Genomic DNA, 21,427 nt, shown 5'->3' with positions numbered 1-21,427 from the left:
AGGCACCAGATTTGGCCTAGAGCAGACTCAGCTCAGCACTAACAGTTTATTAGTTCAAGTGCTGTGCCATGTTAACACATCTCTCCTATTTCCAGGACCAGCTTTGCAGTGCAGCTGCTTTCAGACAGTGTCGGAACTAGTAAGTCCTGATGGACCCAAGCTGGCTCTGTGCAGACCCACTTGGGTGTTTCTGTGCTGTGCTCCACGTTCCAGGGGATTTTATTAGCTTGGCTGGAAATCTGGATCTGAACTTGCTTTGTGCAGGGTAGTTGACGTCGATGGTTAAGCAGACCTCCCGAATCTGGAGTTCTGGAGGAGTCATGGTACAGAGACACCAAAGTGCTAATAAGTCCTGAAGGACTCACATGGACTTCATTGGTGGGTGGCCGAGTTTCCAGATTGTGCTTTTCTGCATTTCTCGTAGTAGTTGGATAATCAGGGATGTTATATTACCCATGTATCCGAGCCCTGCTTTACCCTTGAGAACGTAGCGCTTCCTATACAGGCTTCTTGTTGTATTGGTCTAGCTACTGAACAGGTACAAGGGAAAAGAAGTAGCTCCTGAGGATTAAAACCTGGCCATCTCACAGCTAGAAAGTTGCTAATGATGTGCTTTAGTAGAGGAGATTCTGTCTGTGTTTATTGTATTCATGTACATTTTTTTAAAATCCTACTACCTGAACCAATGAGGTTTTTTTTTTTAATGTGCATATAGGAAATTTCTACTTTGAGAAGTTTGGCTTTGTGAGTTGGGCTCATGGAACTACCATTTCTAATGTTTTCTCTGAAAATCATAAGAACTAGAAATTATTTTCTAGACAGGAATAATACTGAGACCCCACCTAATTGTAGGGTTCTAAGGGCAGGGCTCTGGAAAACCCTCAAATACTGCGATAAAGTCGCTATGCATGACATAGATCTGAGCTGGGCTCTGTATAACAAATAAACATTCTTACGTAATGGCTTCAAACTAGTCTTACCAATAGCAACCAAAATCACACTAGCTGCTTGACAGGGTGGGTGTGAAGGGCAGTCTCTTTTCAGTACACTTTCTCGGGGATAGGTGTTATGTCAGAACTGGAACTATTTATATCCTTCACTGGTTTTAGCAGAGAGGTCAGGAATTGAAGGCAGTTTTCTAAGTCTGGTGTTCCACTCTACACCTAAAGTTAAGACTGCTGTATTTAATTTGTTCTGTGTTTGTCTGTATGAGGAAAAGAAGTAGGGGTTAGCTACAAGCTGAAAATTATTTTCAACCTTTATTTTTCTGAACTAGACAAGTTTAGTTGACTACATTTTTTTCAGTCTGCTGTTTTCTTAAACAGTAAATTGATTAGCTTTTTTATTGTTTTGTGGGAACTGCCACATGAATAGCACTGGAAGGATTGCAAGGGGGGAGGGAAATTTAACAATCCTATTATTTTTAGGAATTACTTACTTAAAAATAAAAGGAGCAGTTTCACATTAGACTTGGCAAGTTGTTTGAACAAATCTCATATATGCCAAAAGTCAGATGGAGGCAGAAATAAATGGACTGTGATGCCAAACCATAGGGCATCAGCACACATTAAATTAATCCTTCATTCTTTCAAATGAGACTAAGGAACTTTTGTCTCTGTGCAACAACAGAGGAAGCATTTGACTTGAAAATTTTGGGTCATATTGAGAGAAGATGTCAGAGCAAAAGAAGCTGTGGAATACTTAATGCATAAAAGTAGTTTGCTTTAAAATCTGAAGTAGGCAGGTTTTTTTGTTTTTTTTTTTTTTCTCCATTCTCGCACCTTGCACTTAGTGCTTTGATACATGCTTTTATTTAGCATTTAAAAAACAGTTCAATTTATCTGCTACAAAATAGACCACACTGCTGGGCTGTTAGGGAGCTTGATTCAGAAGTTGTAATGTCAAAATTGAGCAGGATACTTGAACATTAATACTTCCAGAATAATTTAGATAAAGAACTTGGAAATAATGTTTACAATAAACAAATATGTATGTTTTTTAACAGCTGACTTAAAACATTAGAAAGATTATGTAAAATAAGTGCACATATTTATATATGTTTTTAATAAGGTGAATGTGAAACGCTTATTTTAGAAGTTAGAACTCTGTGGGCATATTTTACTTCACCTCCCCCTAACTTGGCATTTGCATCTCCTGAACAAAGCCTTTTGCCTGCAGGTAATTTGCACTATTTCTTATATGTCATCTCTTAAAAGGCATACTGAGCTCAGCTGTGTATAAAGCAGATATAACTGGCAAGCTAAGGAGCCAGAAGGAAGCATAGCAAATAAAATAACTGAAAAGAGATGTTTTAATGTGTAACACCATCTCCTACTTCTGCTTTCTGCCATCTGGCTTGGAAGAGACCAACTTATGCCAACTTAGGCCTCTCTGCACATGGGAATAGGGCTGATTCAGCCAGTAATACAGCTGCACCAGTGTTGACCCTATAAATATTGAGAAGGGAAGTCAGAAGTTTTTATCCTTTCAAGTGATAACCTGTTCTTGAACTTCTCAAGATTGACCTCTCCTTCATTCAGCTCAAACCCCTGCATGATCTGCCTAGCATCTAGGTTTCAGTAATGGATTAATTAGTACTGTCCATTGCTGCCAGTGAGTCCATGAACATGGTTTTTTTGGCCTAAGAAGTGAACTGTGCCAGCATAAGGGGAAGCCAAAAGATGCTTTCAGGCAGAAGTCTTAATATTTAGCTGTATTGCATAGCTGTGTGCTGGAGCAACAGACCACTCAAACCGTCTAGTAGCATTTCCATGTGAAGTTTTGCTCAAGATAGAAAACAGTGCCATTTTTAGATATCATTGAGTTTTATTGTAGGATTTTTCAGGTGAAGTGGGAGCCGGAAAGAGGTGTAAGGGGTGTAAATTATGTCACATTAAACACTATTTCCTTAGGGCACCAAATAATAAATGCTGTGATTACCAAACTGATAACCATTCTGTCTTTTACAGCAGGCATGGCAAAAGTCCCCTCACTGAAGCTAGTACTATGTATGGTCAAGGAGAGAGTAAGGTGGTGAGGTAACATCAAGTTAACATAACTGAGTAACAACTAAGAAGATGTTTCCAAAAATCGGGTGTGTGCAAGTGCAAAGCCATACCTTACATGTAAGCACCTGCAAAAGAGGCTGTTTGCAGAGGTAAATCGAGCTGTGTGCCATTTAGTACTTCCCTGAGAGTATTGTGAGCCAAGGAAGCAACAATGTAGTCTTGTGGCTCATCTCTTGCTTTCCCACCTCTGTCAAGTCACATACAATCTAGTTTTCCAATTAGCTTATGCTGGTCAAAGACTCCAGTGTCACATATAGAGTAGGTTATATTCTATGCCATCTGCTCCTGCCATGGGTTCTGTCCCTTTGTTCCGGTGATCGTGTAACCATATGGTGAGCGAGACTAGCTTACTGATCTGGGTGAAAATTAATACTTCTTTTTTGTGACTGGTTATTTCTCAGCTGGATCAGTGAACTGAGCCGACTTGTTGTGTGGCCACGAGCTTGCTAGTTTTGATGGAAAGAAAGCAGCAGAGATGCGCAACAGGGAGGGAGCAGAGGTGGGGACCTCAGGACTGCACTTTTCAATGGCCTGTGATCTTTGGTCGTCTGAAGCCATTCATGAAACTGTATCCTCAGTCTGTGCATACCTGAATTCATTCATTATGCTAATAGTTAATTACCTTGTAACTTATAAAAATTGTCAAAAGTTTGGGTGATACGAAGTGCTGGATTTATTAATTAATTTTCACGGCTTTTTCCAGGGCACGCTGCAGGACAGAGGACACAGGCACTGAATTAAAACCGTTTACTTCAGGGTTGACTGATTCTAAAAAGAACATAAATAAAATGATTGTTAGATCTAACGTATCTGTGCCCTTAGGCTACATAGTTTAAAGTCGTTCATAAAATGTCCATTTAATGGGCTCCATCATAATGTCTCCATCTGACACACCTTTCGTGCATGGTTAGAAGTTAAGAAGGGAATGGAAAAGACTTGTGTAGGTGACGTATGGTTTAATATCTGTTTTTAAATGAAATCTTAACTTTATATTTCCAGACTTTTAAATAATCCTGTTTTTTTGCAGGGTGATGGTGGTAGGGAAATTTGTGCTCTCAGAGGGTTTTTTTCCTCTTACGCAATTGACAGATATTTACAGCCTTTTTGCTTGCTTGGTTGGCAGCTTTTTGCATGGGAATTCCATATAACTTGATATTAGTCTGTTATATATAGTATTCTATAAGCAAATTTAAAAAAAAAAAAGGTGAATAGACCTTGCATCATCCATAACAGTTTCATAGATCTTAGTGGGAGTTTTATGTTCTTTTCCAATTTATTCATGTTGCTGTACCAGCTAACACTTTTTTTTTAATGGCCAGATTCATTAGTGCCTCATATCTATCCATTGTGGAAGAAATTATTGCCAGAAGTCCTTTGACAGCTGGTTCATTTTCACTTTGTTCTGTTTATATATTTTATAGAATTTGCCTGGTTGTATGTCTGACCTCCATGAAATACGATAGGCTTTTCTCCTTTTCTGTAATGGAAAGCTTTGTTTAAGATTTTATAGTCTCTTTCGCTCAGCTTCAGGATTCTGAGGTTCTGTCTGTAGACTCCAGTACAACTGATGGATATATCACCCACATTTTTTGATGGACTTTGTGTGATTTGGTTAATAGTGAATGAACAGTAGACTATAACTTAAGCAAAATAGACATACTTACCAGCCCAGTGTTAGCATTTAATTGTCCTGCATTGTGCTTACCTCAGAACTCCCTCCTCTGGTATAGCTGTAGCAGTACTGCGTCCGGATTCATTCTGCGTTACTGGAGGTGTCTGTAAGCTCAATGGAGACAGAGGCATGTACTTGCAGGGGATGATACAGGTGGATTTAGGTCAGTTCAGCTGCCTCCATGACGTGCCTGTCATCTGTCTTCCCTGGCAATTTAGAGAGTGGCTTGCTAATTGAGATGCCTCTTTGGGACAGGATTAATTGAGCCCCTCTGTACCCTTGTATCGTTTTTTTGTGTCCTTGTAGTGAATGTTGTCCTAGGAGAATAGCATGCTGTACTGGCACATCTGTTAGTAAGCTGACCTGTACTGACTGTGTGTTACCTGCAGCTTACAGCTGCAAGACAGTTGGTAGTGAGTATAATATTCAGTCAGAAAGGTCTTACCTCTCTCACTTGTTATTCTTGTAGATGAACAAGTTTCTCAGGGCTGAGCTATGGAAACTGTTGTAGTAAGCGTAGTAGCAATCATCTGATGTTTTCCTTTAGGATTTAACAAAAAAGCTCTTCCTGTAATGTCCCTTTTGTCTGCTTGTTTTCTGTAAGATAATTTCTTATCTGGATGTGTCTTAAAACTCAAAAAAAACCCCCAAACCCAAACCTAGTTTCACTCTTAGTTTTGCTAGAAAATTGCTACAGTACTGCTTTTTAAGAAGTCTTTATTTATTTAGCTATAAGAGATCCTTACCCAAATACAAGAACTGATAAATGTAATGACATCATTAAAGAAATCCAGTTACCTTTCCTGGCTAAAGGCCAGAACACACACAAGTTAGGTTTGGACACCTAACATCAAAAATCCCTTGCTCAGCATTTTCCTAGTCATGAAGTGTTTAAATTCGGATATATAGGGCCTTCTTCACCCTTAAGGCCACGTTAATACTACATCCAGTTTTCCAAGCAGGCATTCTCCCAATTGCCTCTTTTTATCTGCCAACTTGACATCTAGTACAGCCAATTTGTAACAACAATATACTTCAGGTGCCCCTGGAAATGGAGTGGGGTATTGCCTACATTTTGAGGAAACTGAAGGTAAAAAAACCTCAAAGAAACCACTTTTGCCTTTGCCCACTCCTTCCCTTCTTCTTGCGTGTGTGCGCATATGCGTGTCCCTTCTGGTAAACCATCTTCTGTGGCAGCTGTGTGGAGAATGTGACGTACACTCTGATCCCATGAGCACGAGATACTGGGACTGAAGGCTGCAACTCAGACTGTTCATTAGGGTATGATCACTGCTGTCCTCTGTGCAGTGATGAACCCCACAGAGCTTGGGGAGGACCAAAGAACTAAATGGGCAGAGCTGTGCTTCTCTTCACATGGGGAAGAGCTACTGGCTGAGCCAAGGCAGCTGCAGAACCAGGCTGCGTATACAAAGGGGCAGAGCAGAGGGTGCTGAGCCTGGGATAGCATGGGGCAGGCCTTAGTGATGGAGGACCGTTATCTGGGTTGGGAAGGCAGAGGATTGATGAGGAAGAGGTGGGACACTGTGTCACTTGGGTTTGTTATGCTGCAGGTGTCTCCCAGGCTTAGTGGGGATGGATAAATTCAGTGTGTTACTAGAAGGTTAGGAAAAGAACGTATCAACTAAATAAAGATGTGAACTTCATTAAAAACAGCTACATTAGGAAGGATTGTCTACTTAATTGTTCACGTTATACAAGATGCAACTTAGGGCTCAGCTGGACTCATTCCCAGTGTTCATAAATCTATGCATGAAGAAAGCAGAGCAAGTGAGCGCTTAAAGTTCCTGTGGGGTTTTTTTTGTTTTGCTTTTTGTTTTAAATTTTGAAACTCACATTTAATGTGTATATTTTAACATGTTCATGTGAAACACATCAAAGTAAACACATGCAGTGTGTTTCTTTCACTGTCATTAATCACTGTAGTGTTTTAAAAAGTAACAGAAAATACACTAATGTTAAACTGTGGTCAAGAATTGAAATATACACAGCTCTAGAAATTTGAAGTTCGCCTTTGCCAGGGCAAATGTAGCTTGACAACCGTGTGTGTTTATGTATCAGCATATGAAGCAGGTCTGGTTAGCAAATATGGACTTTTTCCATTAAAACCCCTCAACTTATATTGAAACTTTTTAAAGCACTTTTTCAAGCCACCTGAAGACTCAGCTAAAAATTCAGGGGAAGAAAATGACTGTAAATCCTCCGAACCACTCTGAGAACTATTATACTCCAACACTTTATCACAAAACGCACTTGCTTTTTAAGCCCTGCTTATGTCTTTATCTGGGCAATTTCTGTTTGTGACACAACTGAATAACCAGCAGTGGATGTGAAAGATGAGGGTTATTTGGGGGGGCTTTTTTTGCCACTTTTGGCACTGAGGTGCCAGTGAACAGCCTGTGAGAAGTCTACCTGTCCTTTCTGGATATGTTGGGGATAGGCTTTCAGCCAGAGTGGAGGACAGCTATTTCTGGTTGTAGATGAGGTTCGTACTTCCCTGTTTTCCATAGACAAGAACTGTGCTGTCTCCCTCTCCACAAACCTCTTGGATGCTACTGAAAGGGGAAGGACGATGTAGCACTTCTGTTCCTTTCAGCAGCCTCCCTTGTGAATAGCTGTGCAGCCCGCCTCTGCTGCTCCTCTCTGCTTTCCTTAGCAGCACTATAACGCAAACGTCAGCCTGATCCCTGTCAGTCCATTCTCTGGGGTCTGGATACTGGTTATGTATGTGAAATGCTTTAGTAATTTTCCTTGCTTTGATGAATGCCTATATGAAAGGAATTGGGACAGAACTGGCAGTGTGCAAGCTAAGAAAGATGATGCTGTCATGTTGCTCTTCACTCGGATGTGGGAAGTTGTTTTCATAAACGTAAGTTAGACTTTCCCTACAAAGAGAACTTGGATAGAATATAATTAACTGGGGATCCTTATAGATTTTTTTCAGACTTGAATCAGCATCCTTGTGGGAGCTGTTTCCTTTCTAATTTTTTTTTTTTAATTTCACAGAGAAATTGTACTTTTGTGGCTCTGCTTTTTGTCTTTTTTTGCTTAAAGACACAGAAAAGAGAACAACTGTCAGAGGCTTAAGCCAGAGGTGCTGTATTCTCTCAGCTTCTTTTTCCTGTGGGGGGAATTAAATGCACTCTGTTTTTCAGGATTATACATAACAGATAAACAAGTGTGCATATTTTTCACGGAAGTAACAACCACTCAGACAATTCCTGCCCTCAATTCCTGCCCTGTATTCCTGCATAATCTGACTTCCTGAAAGCTTTAGAGGACCACTATTTGTTCCCACAAATATTTTACCTTTTGCACTTTTAACTTTTTAATGTCCACACTGTGCTTGGCCTAACTTACCAAAGCATTCTCATTGTCTTTGTGACTAATCAGGGCAACATATCAGTTCATCTCACTTAACTGAGATGTCAAACTTGGGAGCTCTCTTGCCTGAGGCAAAAAGTGGTTTTCAAAATCTAAATCATCCCCAGGTGCATATCTTTCCTGTGGCAAATAGAGAGTGCCAGGAAGTCTGGAATCATAATTTAGGTGCCTTGATCAGGTAGGGTGAATTTGGGCTGAGGCATATAACTTCTAGGCAGAAAATACGTGAGTTTTCAAAAAGTGTCAATCCAATTAATTCTGAATGTCTTGGAGAAGCATGGCAGAATGTGAAATACTTCTCAATTTACAAGTTCATAACTTTTTCCTCTCCCCCTACAGAGGCTGCTACTGACCCCCCTAAGACAGCTGACAGCGAACCTTTGTTTACAAAACTGCGCAATCCAAGCACAGGCAAGTTTTGGAATTGTGACATGAGCCTGTTAATGGTCTGGTTGATTCCCTCCACCATCAAAAGATTCATATTTTGCAAGCTGAAATAATGATGATAGAGTAAGTCTTATGTGCCAAAGATACTGCTGGTGATGCCAGATAGTTAATACTGTGCAAACATTTAGGATTTCTTTTATAATTTTAATTGGTTGAACTGTTTATTCATCAGGAATACTGGCAGCACAAAAAAGAGGTGTAACTTAAGTTCTGTTTTTAAGTGCATTAGTTTTGGGGAGCTTACAGGGTTGGGTGTTGAGCCCGGGCTTTTTTTTAATCCAAATTTAGGCTTCATAGCATTCATCTTATGCTATAAAATAAATAGTCAGAGTTAGAAGTGATTCAGTTATACTTACCAAGCTTTTTGAGTCTTCTCATTTTTAAATCTAATTTTCTTCTTTCTTTGGTCCAAGTGGTGGTGTCTCTTTTCTCATTTGTAGATGATGAGGCACTTTGAATTCAAAATACATTGGAAAGACCAGCAAATGCAGGCAATATAATGACACCACCATCCCACAGTACTTTCTTCTAGTCAGACTGTTCTTTTTGTCAAGGATTTGTTATTATTATATGAGTGATGTAATAATTGGAGTATGAGATACTGCAACAGAAACTTGCAGTAAAGCCTTTGTTAGGGTTAACATATTTTGTTTGAAAAACACGTTTCATGCTGGGTTTTTTTCTTTTCATAAGCTTGTTTGTTTTCTATAGAATTAAGTGGTATGTTTTTGTTTTGAAATTCACTGCTCATATATGTTTGTAACTAAAGTCTTCAGGTACATTTTAATGTCACAATATAGTAACTGCTACTTGTTCTTGAAAGAGGAAAATAATTAAAAACAATAGATACAGAATGCAAAATGACTTACTCATCATGATACTTATATTTTGATTGCTCAGATTTACAGTGGGAGTACATAGCCACGGATATTTTCCACCTGCTGTGTTATATTGGCTTTCTAATTTGTTATGTTTTTAAAAGTGTAGATATTAATTTGATTTTCTCTGTGAAAGAAGAGATCTGTTTACCTTGTAGAATCAGAGATCTTGGGAAAGGTTTCTGGGGAAGACCTAAAGTACAATGATTGGCTGGGTGTGTTCCTTTAGAGTTTACAGGAGCTTATTTATAGACCTGCATAAACTTTCAGTTATGTAGCCTATTATAAGTATAGGGTCTGAAAATGGAAGGACTGAGAATAGAACACGCTATTAATGTTTTTTCCTTACGTTTGGGTCTAACAGATGAATTGTTGATGCTGGATATTGTATAAATACGCGCTGAAGGACTCAGCACACTGTAGAATTCATGCTAACCACTGTATTAAATAAAAGTGTGCATGGTCCTTTTTATAGACAGGTAAAAAGGACAAAATTTCTGTCCGTTACAAAGATGACAAACTAGGGTTCAGCCTGCAATTCAGAAGTACCACAAGAAGCATTTTTCAAATTGCTAAACTAAAAGAAGGAAAATAAGCATACCACAAGACTTAAGCAACTAATTGAAGTGGTAAAGTTATGAGCAAAGCTGCCTAGGTTCTCTCTCCATCCCCTAGAGTTTCTGTCTAACGACACTGTTGGGAACCTGTGGTGACTGTCCTTTTAACATAAGCAAATAAATTAAGGAGCTGGAGTTAGGCAATAGGAATGGTCCCTTTCCCAAGATTTCGTAGCTCACCACCGCATATGGCTAGCATGCTCACTGGTAGGAATCTGAAGTCGTTCAGTGAGCACTTCTGTGGGTAGTTTGATGTCTGGCACTGATCAAACTATGGTGTAGACCCTTGTTGAGGTAATGATTGAAACCTCTGCTGACCCTTATATCTATTCTTCACTCCTCTCCTCCCCTCCCCAAAAGAAAAATTATCAGAGAACTGAAACTATATCCTTAGGTGAGGTTAAACATCTGGTCAGCCTTTTGGATAAAGGGGGAAAAATACATCATCAGTCATTTTTGGGAAGAGATGTGTCTGCCCATTTTAGCTGACCTCCCTCCGCACCTAGGGATCTCTGCAGACTGAGAACGGCAGTGCTGACGTCAGCTTGCAGGGTCACACTGAGACTTTTTTGAGCCAGCCCATGGTCTGCAAGTCAGTGCAGCTTTGCAATTTATGTGTTTTGAGCAGGACTGCCATGTTGTAGTTGCTCTTGCCTCTTGAAGATGGATTGATAACCAACACCGGACCAGTCCAGCCAACAGACTCAGCTGACCAAATTTCAGTGGCCTCTTCTGTCGTTCTGGCAAATTCCTGGTTTAGATATGGAAAATGCCAATCCTGTTTGCAACATACTCGTAACGCTTTCATTATAACCCAGTACTAATGTGAAATGGCAGAGCTGTGCTATGGACTGGCTGAAAATAAAGCTTTCCTTTTCCTTTCCAAACTATCAAGGTTCTGATGGGCACTTCGAAGCAACTTCTTTTAGCTTCCTTGTTCACCTTATTTGTCTGCCCATACTGAGTCATCGGCAGTCCACTTTGATGCACAAAAAAAAAAATATTTCAAATTGTCACTTGAAGGTTTGAGACTTTTGTTCCCCTAACCCAGAGTCTGATATCTTGGAGACAAACATGATGGAAGGAGAGGGAATTTTCTTGTTTTCCACCTTCCCCCTTCAGTACAGATAAAAGCTGATTTCTTGAGTGATTTTGATTTGGGTTTGGATCAAAGGCTTTGTGTTGTAAGATGAACTATTCACACATCTTATTTATTGATTCAAATTCAGTTTGGTTTATAGAGCTGGTAAATGAACATCTGTATATAATAGTTTTCTTTGTCTGAGCTTTCTTTGTAGTGAGTTTATGTAGAATGTGTGTATGTTTGTGTGTCTGTATGTATATAAGACACATTCTTCAGACGTACTGGGTATTCTTTTGATTTTTGTGAAAGCTTACAAACACAAACCAGATTTCTTTTCAACAGGGGAAGCAACCCTTTACTTATTCAATAGTGGTGCACAGCAGCTGTTTGAAGTAAAAGCTTTTCATGAGGAGTATCGTTCCTGGTTTATAGGTCAGACTGTTCAACAAGGTGAGTAATATAACGTATACTTTCCCCAACTGTAACTAATGTTCATACACAGACCTTCCCTCTCCCTTCTAGTAAATTTACAGGTGTTTTTCCTAGTTGTTTGAGGCATGCTGCATCACATCCCCACCTTCTAACACACTCATTTGCCATCTGGATTTAACCAGGGCTGGGGGCTTTGTGATCTCTCTTTAAAAGGCTGCCTTTGGCAGCCTCAATTAGACAGATGTTCATTTGTCTTTGAGGAAGGGGGGGGGGGGGGGGGGGGGGGGGGAAGTCATTCAATTGTATTTAAACTGAAGTGCCATAAAATACTTAGCTTGCCTTGTCAATCAGACCAGCAAGTCCTCAGTGTAAGTAAAATATGTGTTATCCTACGGGAGGGAAAAAGGGCTGGAAGGCCTTAGCTGGCTAAGCAGAGCAGTGTGTTAGAGCTCCAAGCGTTGGAATGTATGGTCTTGCTTTCTTTTAATTACCTCTGTAGTCCTCTGTGTGAGTGCTGGGATCTCAGGATAGGCCTGCTGTCTGAAGGTGCCGTTTCAGTGTTTTGTCTGAAGTGAGCTTGTCTATACCATCCCAGTCATTCTCTGATCCTAGCTTGCCTTTCTGAAAATGAGGAGGAAACTTATGTAACTGCTTGTGACAACTTTAACAATCCTTTATCAGTAAAGATGTCATTGGAGTAGTGTTTCTCTGCCAGCATGCCCATAGACCAAGCAATAAGTATTAATTCAGGAGATGAAGATATATTTATTTATGTAATAGTTATATATAGTTATATATATATAACTAGTTATTCTAGTTATACATATATTAACTAGAAAAAAGACCATTTATAGTAATAAATAAAAGCAACCCCACCAGACATATGCCTTCTTTAATGGTAATATCCCAAAGCGTGTGTTAACTTTTAAACATCCTCTGCAGGTGCGTATAGCAATGCAAGCAGTATGTCTGTGAGCTTTTCCTTGCTCCATCTGGGGGTGAGCCAAAAGACTGGGTCTGCTCCCTGCTCCCAATTATGTCCACGTTGTATTCTCCCCCTCCCTTTCTAACCTCTATTTTGGCCCTTGGGAAACAGTTGCCTTAAGGAATCATCACCTCAATTTTCTTTAAAAGATACAGGGGGAAAAATTGTTCCTGAATGTTAGGGCTGCTGCATCTCTGAAACGGTCAGGGGAAGAAGAACACAAAAAAGCTGTATGTTTGCAGTTAAAGCAAATTATCTTGTTATCTGCAGAGAAGGGCAGAGGTCTTTATACACCTATAGCGAGTCTGAACTCTTTAGAACAAATAAAAATACCTCTTCCTGGAGGTACAGTGGAAAGCATTTAAATGGAAGCTTTGAGAAAGTGGCTAGTGTTTTTTTTCCTCCAGTTTTATTATCAAAGCTTTCATGTTTGTAAGCAGTCCTGATGCTTGCTTTGCCATCTTTTGTTAGTTTTAGGGCCATTGCAATAGGATTTCCTTTTCTTTAATTATCTTAATCATGTGATTTAAAACAAAAAAAAAATTACATTTATTTGCTTTTGGTTTGCTAATTAATGTCAAATTGTCATCAATTATTGGGTCTCGTTAGTGAATTTCCTTGATGTTACATTGTTTCCAATTATCTACAATTATACAAAAAGCCTGACTAAGCCATTGTCCTGCAATGAGCTCCAGATGGGCAGAGGTGTCTATTTCAATGGGAGACCAAGTTCTTCCTTTGTGTGTAACTTTGAATGCAGTATACTGAGACATATTTTCTGATCTGTTTAAGTTTATTTTGTTCTGTTGGGAGACTGCATGCAGATTCTCCCCTAACAGATGATAGGCAGCTGTAACTTAACTAGCTCTTGAAATTCTTTCTTGCCCTGCCTACCTCTTCTGCCAGCACAGTGTTGCCTTGCCCAGTGTTTGAGGTGGAGTATACTGGATATATCTGGTATCCCAAAACAAGTTTCTGTTACACCCCAATCTGCCAATAGAGGGCAGCTTCAATTTTGCTGTTTTTAATACAGTCCAGAAAAAGGCAAAACTAAGAGTGCTTGAAGCCAGCAGACCTGCAGTGGAGCTTGTGCTTTGGTTTGGCAGGGTTGAGAATTGAGTTCTCTTTGTATTTTTAATATTAAATCACAAATACTAATTTCCTGCCCATTTTATTAAAATATTGGGATACTTACTGAAAAAAAAAATTCTCCTCTTCTTGCCCACACTCCTGAAAAACATCCTAAAAATACCAAAGGTCAATATATTGTGCCTCTTGGTACTAAGCTTATTTTTACATATCTGTCACTTAGATGGGCGCCTGCTGTTTGTTACACCAATGGACCCCTTATTTCTGATACTTTACTACCTCATAAAGGCAGACAAGGAGGTAAGCCTGCTTTATTTTTTCACTGGAATTCTCAGGAGAAAATGTTATTTCTGACTTCATTTTCTGCAGAAGTTATGTTAATTTTACAAAGAGAGGCTTCCATAATAATGGAAATTTAATTTGCATTTAAAGCAGAGATATCCACCCTAGAAGTATATTTATTTGCATTAAGTTTTTTGGTCAGTAAAGTATATTCCAGGAGTCAGCTTGTAATCTCAACAAACTCTAATCACCTGCTTTTTAAGAGAAGCAGAGAATCTCTTTTGTCCTTTTGTGAGAGCCTATCCCAGAACTATTGAATTTAAAATGATGAGATGTCATCAGAGTAAAACAAACTAGTGCCCTTTTTGAGGCATCAGTAGTTGAGTCATGTTGGGAAAGAAGGGAAAAAGAAAGAGGAATTTGGATGCTACGGGGAGGTAGAAGGAACATTTCTGTGGCAGTTTGAACTTGAAAGGAAACATTGCCTTTTTAGAAGCAGTATTTGTAGATATGCTGTATCATAGAACAGCAATGGGATGATCAAGTATCCAAAAGTTGGATAAGTAATAAATGGCTTAATTGATTTATGATGGGTGTGGCAAAACCTCGCTTAAATTTTTGAAGTATATCAAAAGGCATAGGCAAAGTTATTGATTTATTGTTTATAATCTGCCTGTGGAAAAAAGGGCATAAAATAAAATGTAAGTGTTGATCCTTGTTTTTTGTTTTATGGAGGCAATAATTTACTTTATGCATCCTAAGAGTTTTTGCTCTAAGAGCATTTCCTATAAGGTTGCTTGCTATTTTCTGCTTTAGATTGCAAGTGGAGAATGCAGAACAATTTTTGTATGGTGAAGAAATAAAGTCCTACTACACGTTTGTAGTAGTAACCTGTTGTTTTCTAATTATTTTTAAATTATTTATGGTATAGGGTGTGCAAATTTATTCTGTATTTCTGTGGTCTGTTCCTGCTTCAGGGTGGCCCATCAGAAGAAGTCATTTCACAAGGAATAGCTTAGCTCCTTCTCTAGGCACTGTGCTCTGTTTGAATTCAGCATCCCTTTGAAAGCTTTATACCAAACTTAAATTAGGGAAACAGTAAATCTCCTCTGTCTGTGTGGTAGAGTGTTGAGGTAGCCTGAGTAAAGGTCAACTACTGCTGCTGTTTCTGTGCATGGGAAGAGTCGTGTACTGCCCTTTACTTTCTCAGCACATTGTTTTCTAGGTTTTCTGATTTTCTAGGCCAGGCATGATACTGGATAAATGCATAGAACTGTTCTGGGTCCTAAATCAGGGCAAATGCATCCTGCAGTGCCCTGCCAAAGTCAGCGTATTCTTCAGTAAAGGGAAATCTTGAGGATTGTGTTGCAGATACCTCGTGCAAGGCCAGCTTGAATGCAACACAATCACTTCTGGCTTGAACTAATGAGTATCAAGGTACCCACTGGGTATCTTAAAATCATCCTTTGCACCATCCTTTGGTTTTGATAGTGTTATGCAGGGTTGCTTAATGTGTCTTCTGAGCAGAGCCATCTCCTATCCAGCAGGCTTTCTTGGCTTAGGCTCTGTGCCCCTGCACAACGTAAAAAGCTGTCTTGCTTTGGGACACAAGCAGGTTTGTGCAGGTAAGTTATCTATAGGAAACAGTTTATTGCAGCTTTATTTCTGCATCTCATAACCTTCTTTTTGCCATTATTATTGTGCCTTTTCTTTTTCAGGAGAAAAAAACTTTAAATCCTTTCTGGTTTGTTGTTGTTGTTGGGGTTTTTTTGCTTGCTTTTATTGTGATTTAACAGCGGATGGTTACTTTTATTAAGCTTCTGACTGACTAGCAAGAGGATTAATTAATAATGAGAGCAGTATACCCAAGTGGGTTTTTTTCATGCAGACCGGTATAATGACTTCAGCTTTGGCTCCTGAGACCATGCAGTCTCTAAGGATGGAGAGCTCACTGATTCTTTGTACTGATGCGCTAAAGGATCTTTCCAAAGGGAGGGCTGCCAGTTGTGCCAAACCGTGCTGAATGATTATGCATTGTTTGGCAACAGCAAAATTTGTTTGATGGTTCTGTCATTTGTGGGGCTATTTAAGTTGTGCCAGAATCACTTTATGTACATACTCTGGCCAAACTGGAATTGACTTTGCAGAGGTGAAAGGTTAATACTGTGTTCCAGAAGCTGCCCTGCTCCGTTGAGATTTATCTTTATGGAAGGAAAACCAAAATTTGAATGGAAGTTATGACACTGGGTTTAATCCAACAGGTTTTGGTCTAAAACACTATTGGCACACACTGACTACTGTGTCTTATGTCATCTTCCAAAAAATCCTGCTGTAGTTCACATTAGTTTCTCCCCATGTTGTTTTAAATTTGGTCTTTTAAGTGCAGTAATTGAAGAGTTCAGAATTTTGCAGGTATTTACTGGTTTGAAATAAATATTTATAGCTTGCTTTGTAATTAGTTTCTGAATGTGTCGGGTGTTACCATTCAAAATACGATCTTCTTTAAATCCTTTATTTTAAAGCTATGGCCATTGCATGCATATATATTTCTATATATGTGTAGTGTGTATATGTGTCTGAACATTATAATAATGCTTTTATAATCCCTTTGATGTATTTTCAGCAGCAAGGAAAGTTCCAGCCACTCGATCAAGTTGTGCTAGACTCAGAGTACCCTAGCTGCCCATTGCTGCTGAAGTGCGCAGATGTTAAACAGTACATACAGCAAGTAACAGAAGAAAAAGGTGAAAAAAAGGGGCGGGGGGGGGGGCAAAAAAAAGACTGGATTTGTTAGTGTCACTTCATTACAAGATAGATTTAAATATTGGTTTTTGCTCTGCCAAACACCCGAGGTGCTGGACGAAGCTGTACTTTAAACCAGAAGCTTAGGCTTAGAAGTCGTCATTGCAGTATTGTGAATAGTAATGTGTGGATCTCAGATTGTCTGCTGTAACTCTAAAATACTTGTGCAGTCTTGTTGCTAGGTGTCATAAAAATGATAAACTGATCAGAGCTGGCTTCTTGACATTATTGTATGTGTTGTGAACTTTCTTTGCCTTTTGATGAAAGTCTCTAAATTCTTTATTTAGTGTAGGATGGTCTGGTGTGGAAGAAGTTAACCATTGTCCATTTGGCTTTTTTGCTCCCTTTGTTGCAAAGCATTTAAACAATAAGTGGGAAAAACCTGGAGAAGAGAGAATATGCTGCTGAGAAGGGAGACCACAAGTTTTCTAGCTTTGCATAATTTAGTGTTGTGGGTTTAAGTTCAAAGACTTAATTTTTTTTAAATAGAAAACTTGATTGGGATGCGTAAGTGTATGAGAGAGAAAACCTAAATGGAAAAAATTAGCAAAGTATCGATTCTGTACATAGTTTCCTCAACCTTTGCCCAGAATTCCCTTTGGTGTGGGGGCTGTTATTTTATTTGAGGGCAATATATGCTTTCTAGGGAAGAGGAAGGAGCATTACATAATTTTTGCAGCTTGGCAGACCTGCAAAAGGTGCAATACCTCAGTTTTTATATTCAGTCCTTTAAAGAGCATTCTCCTTATACTTGCTGACTTCCTGATAGTGAATGGAGATTTACCTACACGCAGATGGAGAGCTACAGCAGGGAGGTACAGGAGTCTGAGAACTTGGAATCTACCACCAAGTGCAAAACAACTAAGCTGTCTGACCCTTATGCATGTAGAGCTCCTCCAAGGAGTTGAGGTACACAGATTAAAAGCCAGAAATATTAGGAATTTGCTTTCATGAAGCACTCCGCCCTTGTCGTTGGTGTATATATAAGAAGAAATATTTAGGTGATCTACAGATAGTTGGGAAGTGGCTAAGGAAAGGTGATGGAAGAATGAAAACCCTGCTAAGAAGTAAAACAACAGACCTCTTTATTGCTGTGTAGAACATCAATGGGGGCAGGCTGTGAGTTTTTCGTGAAATATTTAGATGCACAAATTTAAGTATTTCCTGTATGATATGGTGCATATGCAGTAATGTAGGGCAGTTGTTTCCCCCAGAAAATCAATTTGAACTTTAGGGCAGGACATGTTTCCATTGAAAATGATCACTTTAACAAGAGAGCAGGAAATCTGGGCAGCAAGACTTGTTACATTCTTGCTGGGACTGGGGTAGTTGGAATTATGTGCTGTTGTGATATTCCTGGATTTCCGAAAGAACCTTCGGAAAACATTTAATTACATTCAGTATCATTGGGAGCAGGCAAACTTTTTCTTTGGGCGAGTTCTGACTTGAGAAGGCTTCTTTAATACAGATGCATCTGAACTGCAAAACCACTTTTGCCTTCCCATGAAGTGATAAATACTTCCAGTAAAAACTATTAAGCTTTTAGGCAATTGCTGTGCCCTACAACTTGTCTAACACAGGCTAAGGAGGTAGGGGTGAGAGAAGGGGTACTAAACTTCTGTGCACCCATCTGAGAAGGTGAAAAATCGTGCCAGATCCTCTTGACCGTCAAACTAAGAAGTCTGTATAGGAATGTAGGACAAGGTATGGATTATTTTTCTGAAGGGGCACTTCCTCCAAACGGTAGTGCTGCCTTTGGGCAGTATTTATGTTCCCTTCTTAACAGCAAAATAAAAATTAAAGGGAAAAAAAAAGTATTTGCTATAGACAAGGTCTTATATCTTGGTCTAGCCTCTGTATCCATTCTGAAATTGTATTTGCAGTTGTTATCCATCAGAGCATCCTCTGATAAATCGTATTCTGTTAGTAGTGAAGATGTTTTACTGCTTGGGTTTTTGCATTGATGTTTTTAATAATGTGTTATGTACACCTATAAGTTTGTGTCATTTTGCCGGCAAATGATATTAACTGTTAAAGAACTTATGTTCACTTCCTGGTTTTTGTTTTGAAATGTAAGGTTAAAAATTGCTTTTGTCATTAAAGCTGTACACACATGCACGCACCAGCTGTATGTGATGTTCCTGGATGTCCCTAGGCATGTACCTGCAGCTTCTTTTCTTGTTCAGGTTTAGGTTGCGTGGAAAGTAACCGTGGGGCTTGTTCTTAGGATTTCTTTCTTTTTTTAAAACACGAAACATATTGTTATGCAACAAACACATTGGCGCTTGCTTGCCTGTCATGCACAGATCACCATTCTGTTCAATCCACTTCTATGTGTTTCATATTCTCATGTCTTTTATTGCCTGTAAAAACCCCAATATTATGACTAAGGTACTCTTTTCTAGCTCTAAGACCTGTTGTCCACTTTGTAGCCTTTCTCATTTAAGGAGTAGGACTTTAGGGCAAGAAATATCTGTTGTGTTGAGTCTTCTGCAGCTCTGATCTGTTTGGCAGAACCTAACAACATAATTATTTCACTCTTAATTTAATCTTAAGGCATTTAACATCTGTCTAACAAATTCTTACCCTAGAGCGCTCACAGTTTACACTTACTGAATTAGCAGAAAGTCCACCTTCCCTGGCCTCAGTGTTGAAGGGCACTGAAAATTCATTTTGCTGGATTAAATTCCTGGTTACCTGCTTTAGTAGTTGGGGAAAGAGTGTGTTACAGCTCACTAAATCTGGGTGAGGCAGGTTGTTTGCTAATAAATTCAAACATCAGATAGAAAGTACAAAAGAGAAGGTTTAAGAAAGGGTTATGAATTCCAGTTCTAGAGTGTCACTCTTTGTTTCATTTTGCAAGGCAAAAACTGCACTGTGATCTTGTCTGATGTGATTAACATGAAGAGCCAAGAAAACTTACCTGATTAGAATAACTAAGTAATATTGCCAAGCTTGTATTCCCAGAAGGTAGGAAAAAAGGGGCCATATGAGTTTCAGAGTTATGGAAAACACTGAGAAAATGGATGTTAAAATGTGCTTTAGGCAGTTTGCTCAACAATACATCAGGGAAACTTCCAAGTCTACATAGCGATTACCCGATCGCTGAACATATTATTTAATTGTAGAACCACTTATATTCCATCTGTATTTCTCAAACCCAATCTTTCCAGATGTCTCAGACCAGTTTTATAGGCACCAGACACATTAGGGAACAAAAGGCTTTCCAATATATACTCATATTATCAAATATAGTTGCTAACTCTCACCAATATCAAATGTGCATCACATGTTAAATCCACGTTCCAATATTGAATCCTTTTGTCAGCAGTTTGTGACTTTCATAACTCACTTTAATTCTTCAGAGGTCTCAAATATTGTCAGTTTCTGGAGTTTAATGGTCAAAACTGTCAAGCACACAAAATATTTTCAAACAAAGTGATCTCTGAAGGGTTCACTGTAATTATTTTTCACATGTTTTAATGAAAATGGCTTTACAGTTCTATGTTTCCTTTCCCTAACTGAGTCACTCTGAATCATGCTGTTGTGGGGGAGTCTGCCTGGGAATCCGGACTAAAATTACTTTTCAGCATGGGTTGGGGGATGGTGGCCGGAGGATGTCCCTTCCTCGAACTTTCTTAGATAAAAGAGAAATCCACGAATCGTACTCACTCTACTTGGACCCAAACCATGTTAGCTCTTTGAGAAGCAGGTTCAAGTATCCAGAGCGTCTCCCCGATTTTCTGCTGCTTTTCTTTCAGAGCCGTTTAGAAGCTTCTAAGTCCTAAAGGCTGCAGTCAGCAAGGTCACAGCTAATTACTTTACCTGCAACTCATCAACTTCATGAAGCAAGTGTATATTAGTGTTTTTTTCTTTTTGCTCTGAAGAATTCTTGCATTTTACTCTTCTACAACTGTTGAGATAGATTTAAACTTTGTCTTGTAAACAGCTTTCCTCAACCTCTCCATACCCCCTACCGTGCATACACAAAGAGCACAGTGTAGTTAGCTATTGTATGCAATTTGAAAGAGCCAAGATAAACCCCAAAGAAGGAAATGCTGAAGGAATCATAAATAATATGTTGTTGTTTGCAAGGGGAGAAGGAAACTCCATGAACTGAGTGTTGGAATATGATACTGGATCAGTAAATGACATGAAACAGATGTAGGTATTTATGGGAATGGTATATAGGAGATTAAAACTTATTGAAATACCTGTTAAAGACTGAAACACAGTGGGCTTGCAAATCTCCTGTGAAATCTTATTAGGCATTTAATTCCATTTCCAAAGTGTAGCTTTCTGTGAATTAAGACTGAATTTTTATACTGAAATTTCCATAAGCCTTTGTAATTTTCTCTCTCCTTTGCCTCAGCATCATGAACTCATATATCGCCAGATAACTGATCACATGTGAATAGCAAGTGTTCATGATACCCTAGTTATCACAGGGGAAACACTTTCTGAAATTCTTATATCATTGAGTTAATTTATGTTACTCAATCATAAATGAATCATGTACTTCCTCCCACAAGGAGTGTGTTTCACTATTTTGGATTCTGTATTTTCTTTTGACACTATATTAAACTACATAAAAGGAGAATAGAAGTAAAACTTTAACTTCAGTTACTCTGTGAAGTGAGAGGGGAGAACTGATAGGAAAAGGATTTAT

At 39.0% G+C, this 21,427-nt stretch overlaps 1 protein-coding gene across 4 annotated transcripts in view; it reads left to right on the top strand.

The window, feature by feature from the left end:
- RNASEH2B (ribonuclease H2 subunit B) overlaps positions 1–21,427 on the top strand; it is a 43,165-nt gene that overhangs the window by 4,281 nt on the left and 17,457 nt on the right. For 3 of the 4 annotated variants that reach the window (XM_050899341.1, XM_050899325.1, XM_050899333.1), the window contains exons 2-5: positions 8,482–8,553; positions 11,511–11,618; positions 13,898–13,974; positions 16,583–16,700. In XM_050899341.1, the coding sequence (XP_050755298.1) occupies positions 8,482–8,553; positions 11,511–11,618; positions 13,898–13,974; positions 16,583–16,700 (375 nt within the window). Of the gene's footprint in view, positions 1–8,481; positions 8,554–11,510; positions 11,619–13,897; positions 13,975–16,579; positions 16,701–21,427 lie in introns of all 4 variants that reach the window. The other variant, XM_050899348.1, reaches the window with a different exon arrangement.

This window comes from Gymnogyps californianus, chromosome 1 (genome assembly GCF_018139145.2).
Source record: "Gymnogyps californianus isolate 813 chromosome 1, ASM1813914v2, whole genome shotgun sequence".
NCBI lineage: Eukaryota > Metazoa > Chordata > Aves > Accipitriformes > Cathartidae > Gymnogyps > Gymnogyps californianus.
Note: the sequence above shows the minus strand (reverse complement) of the source record. Positions and strands in the feature narration are given on the sequence as shown.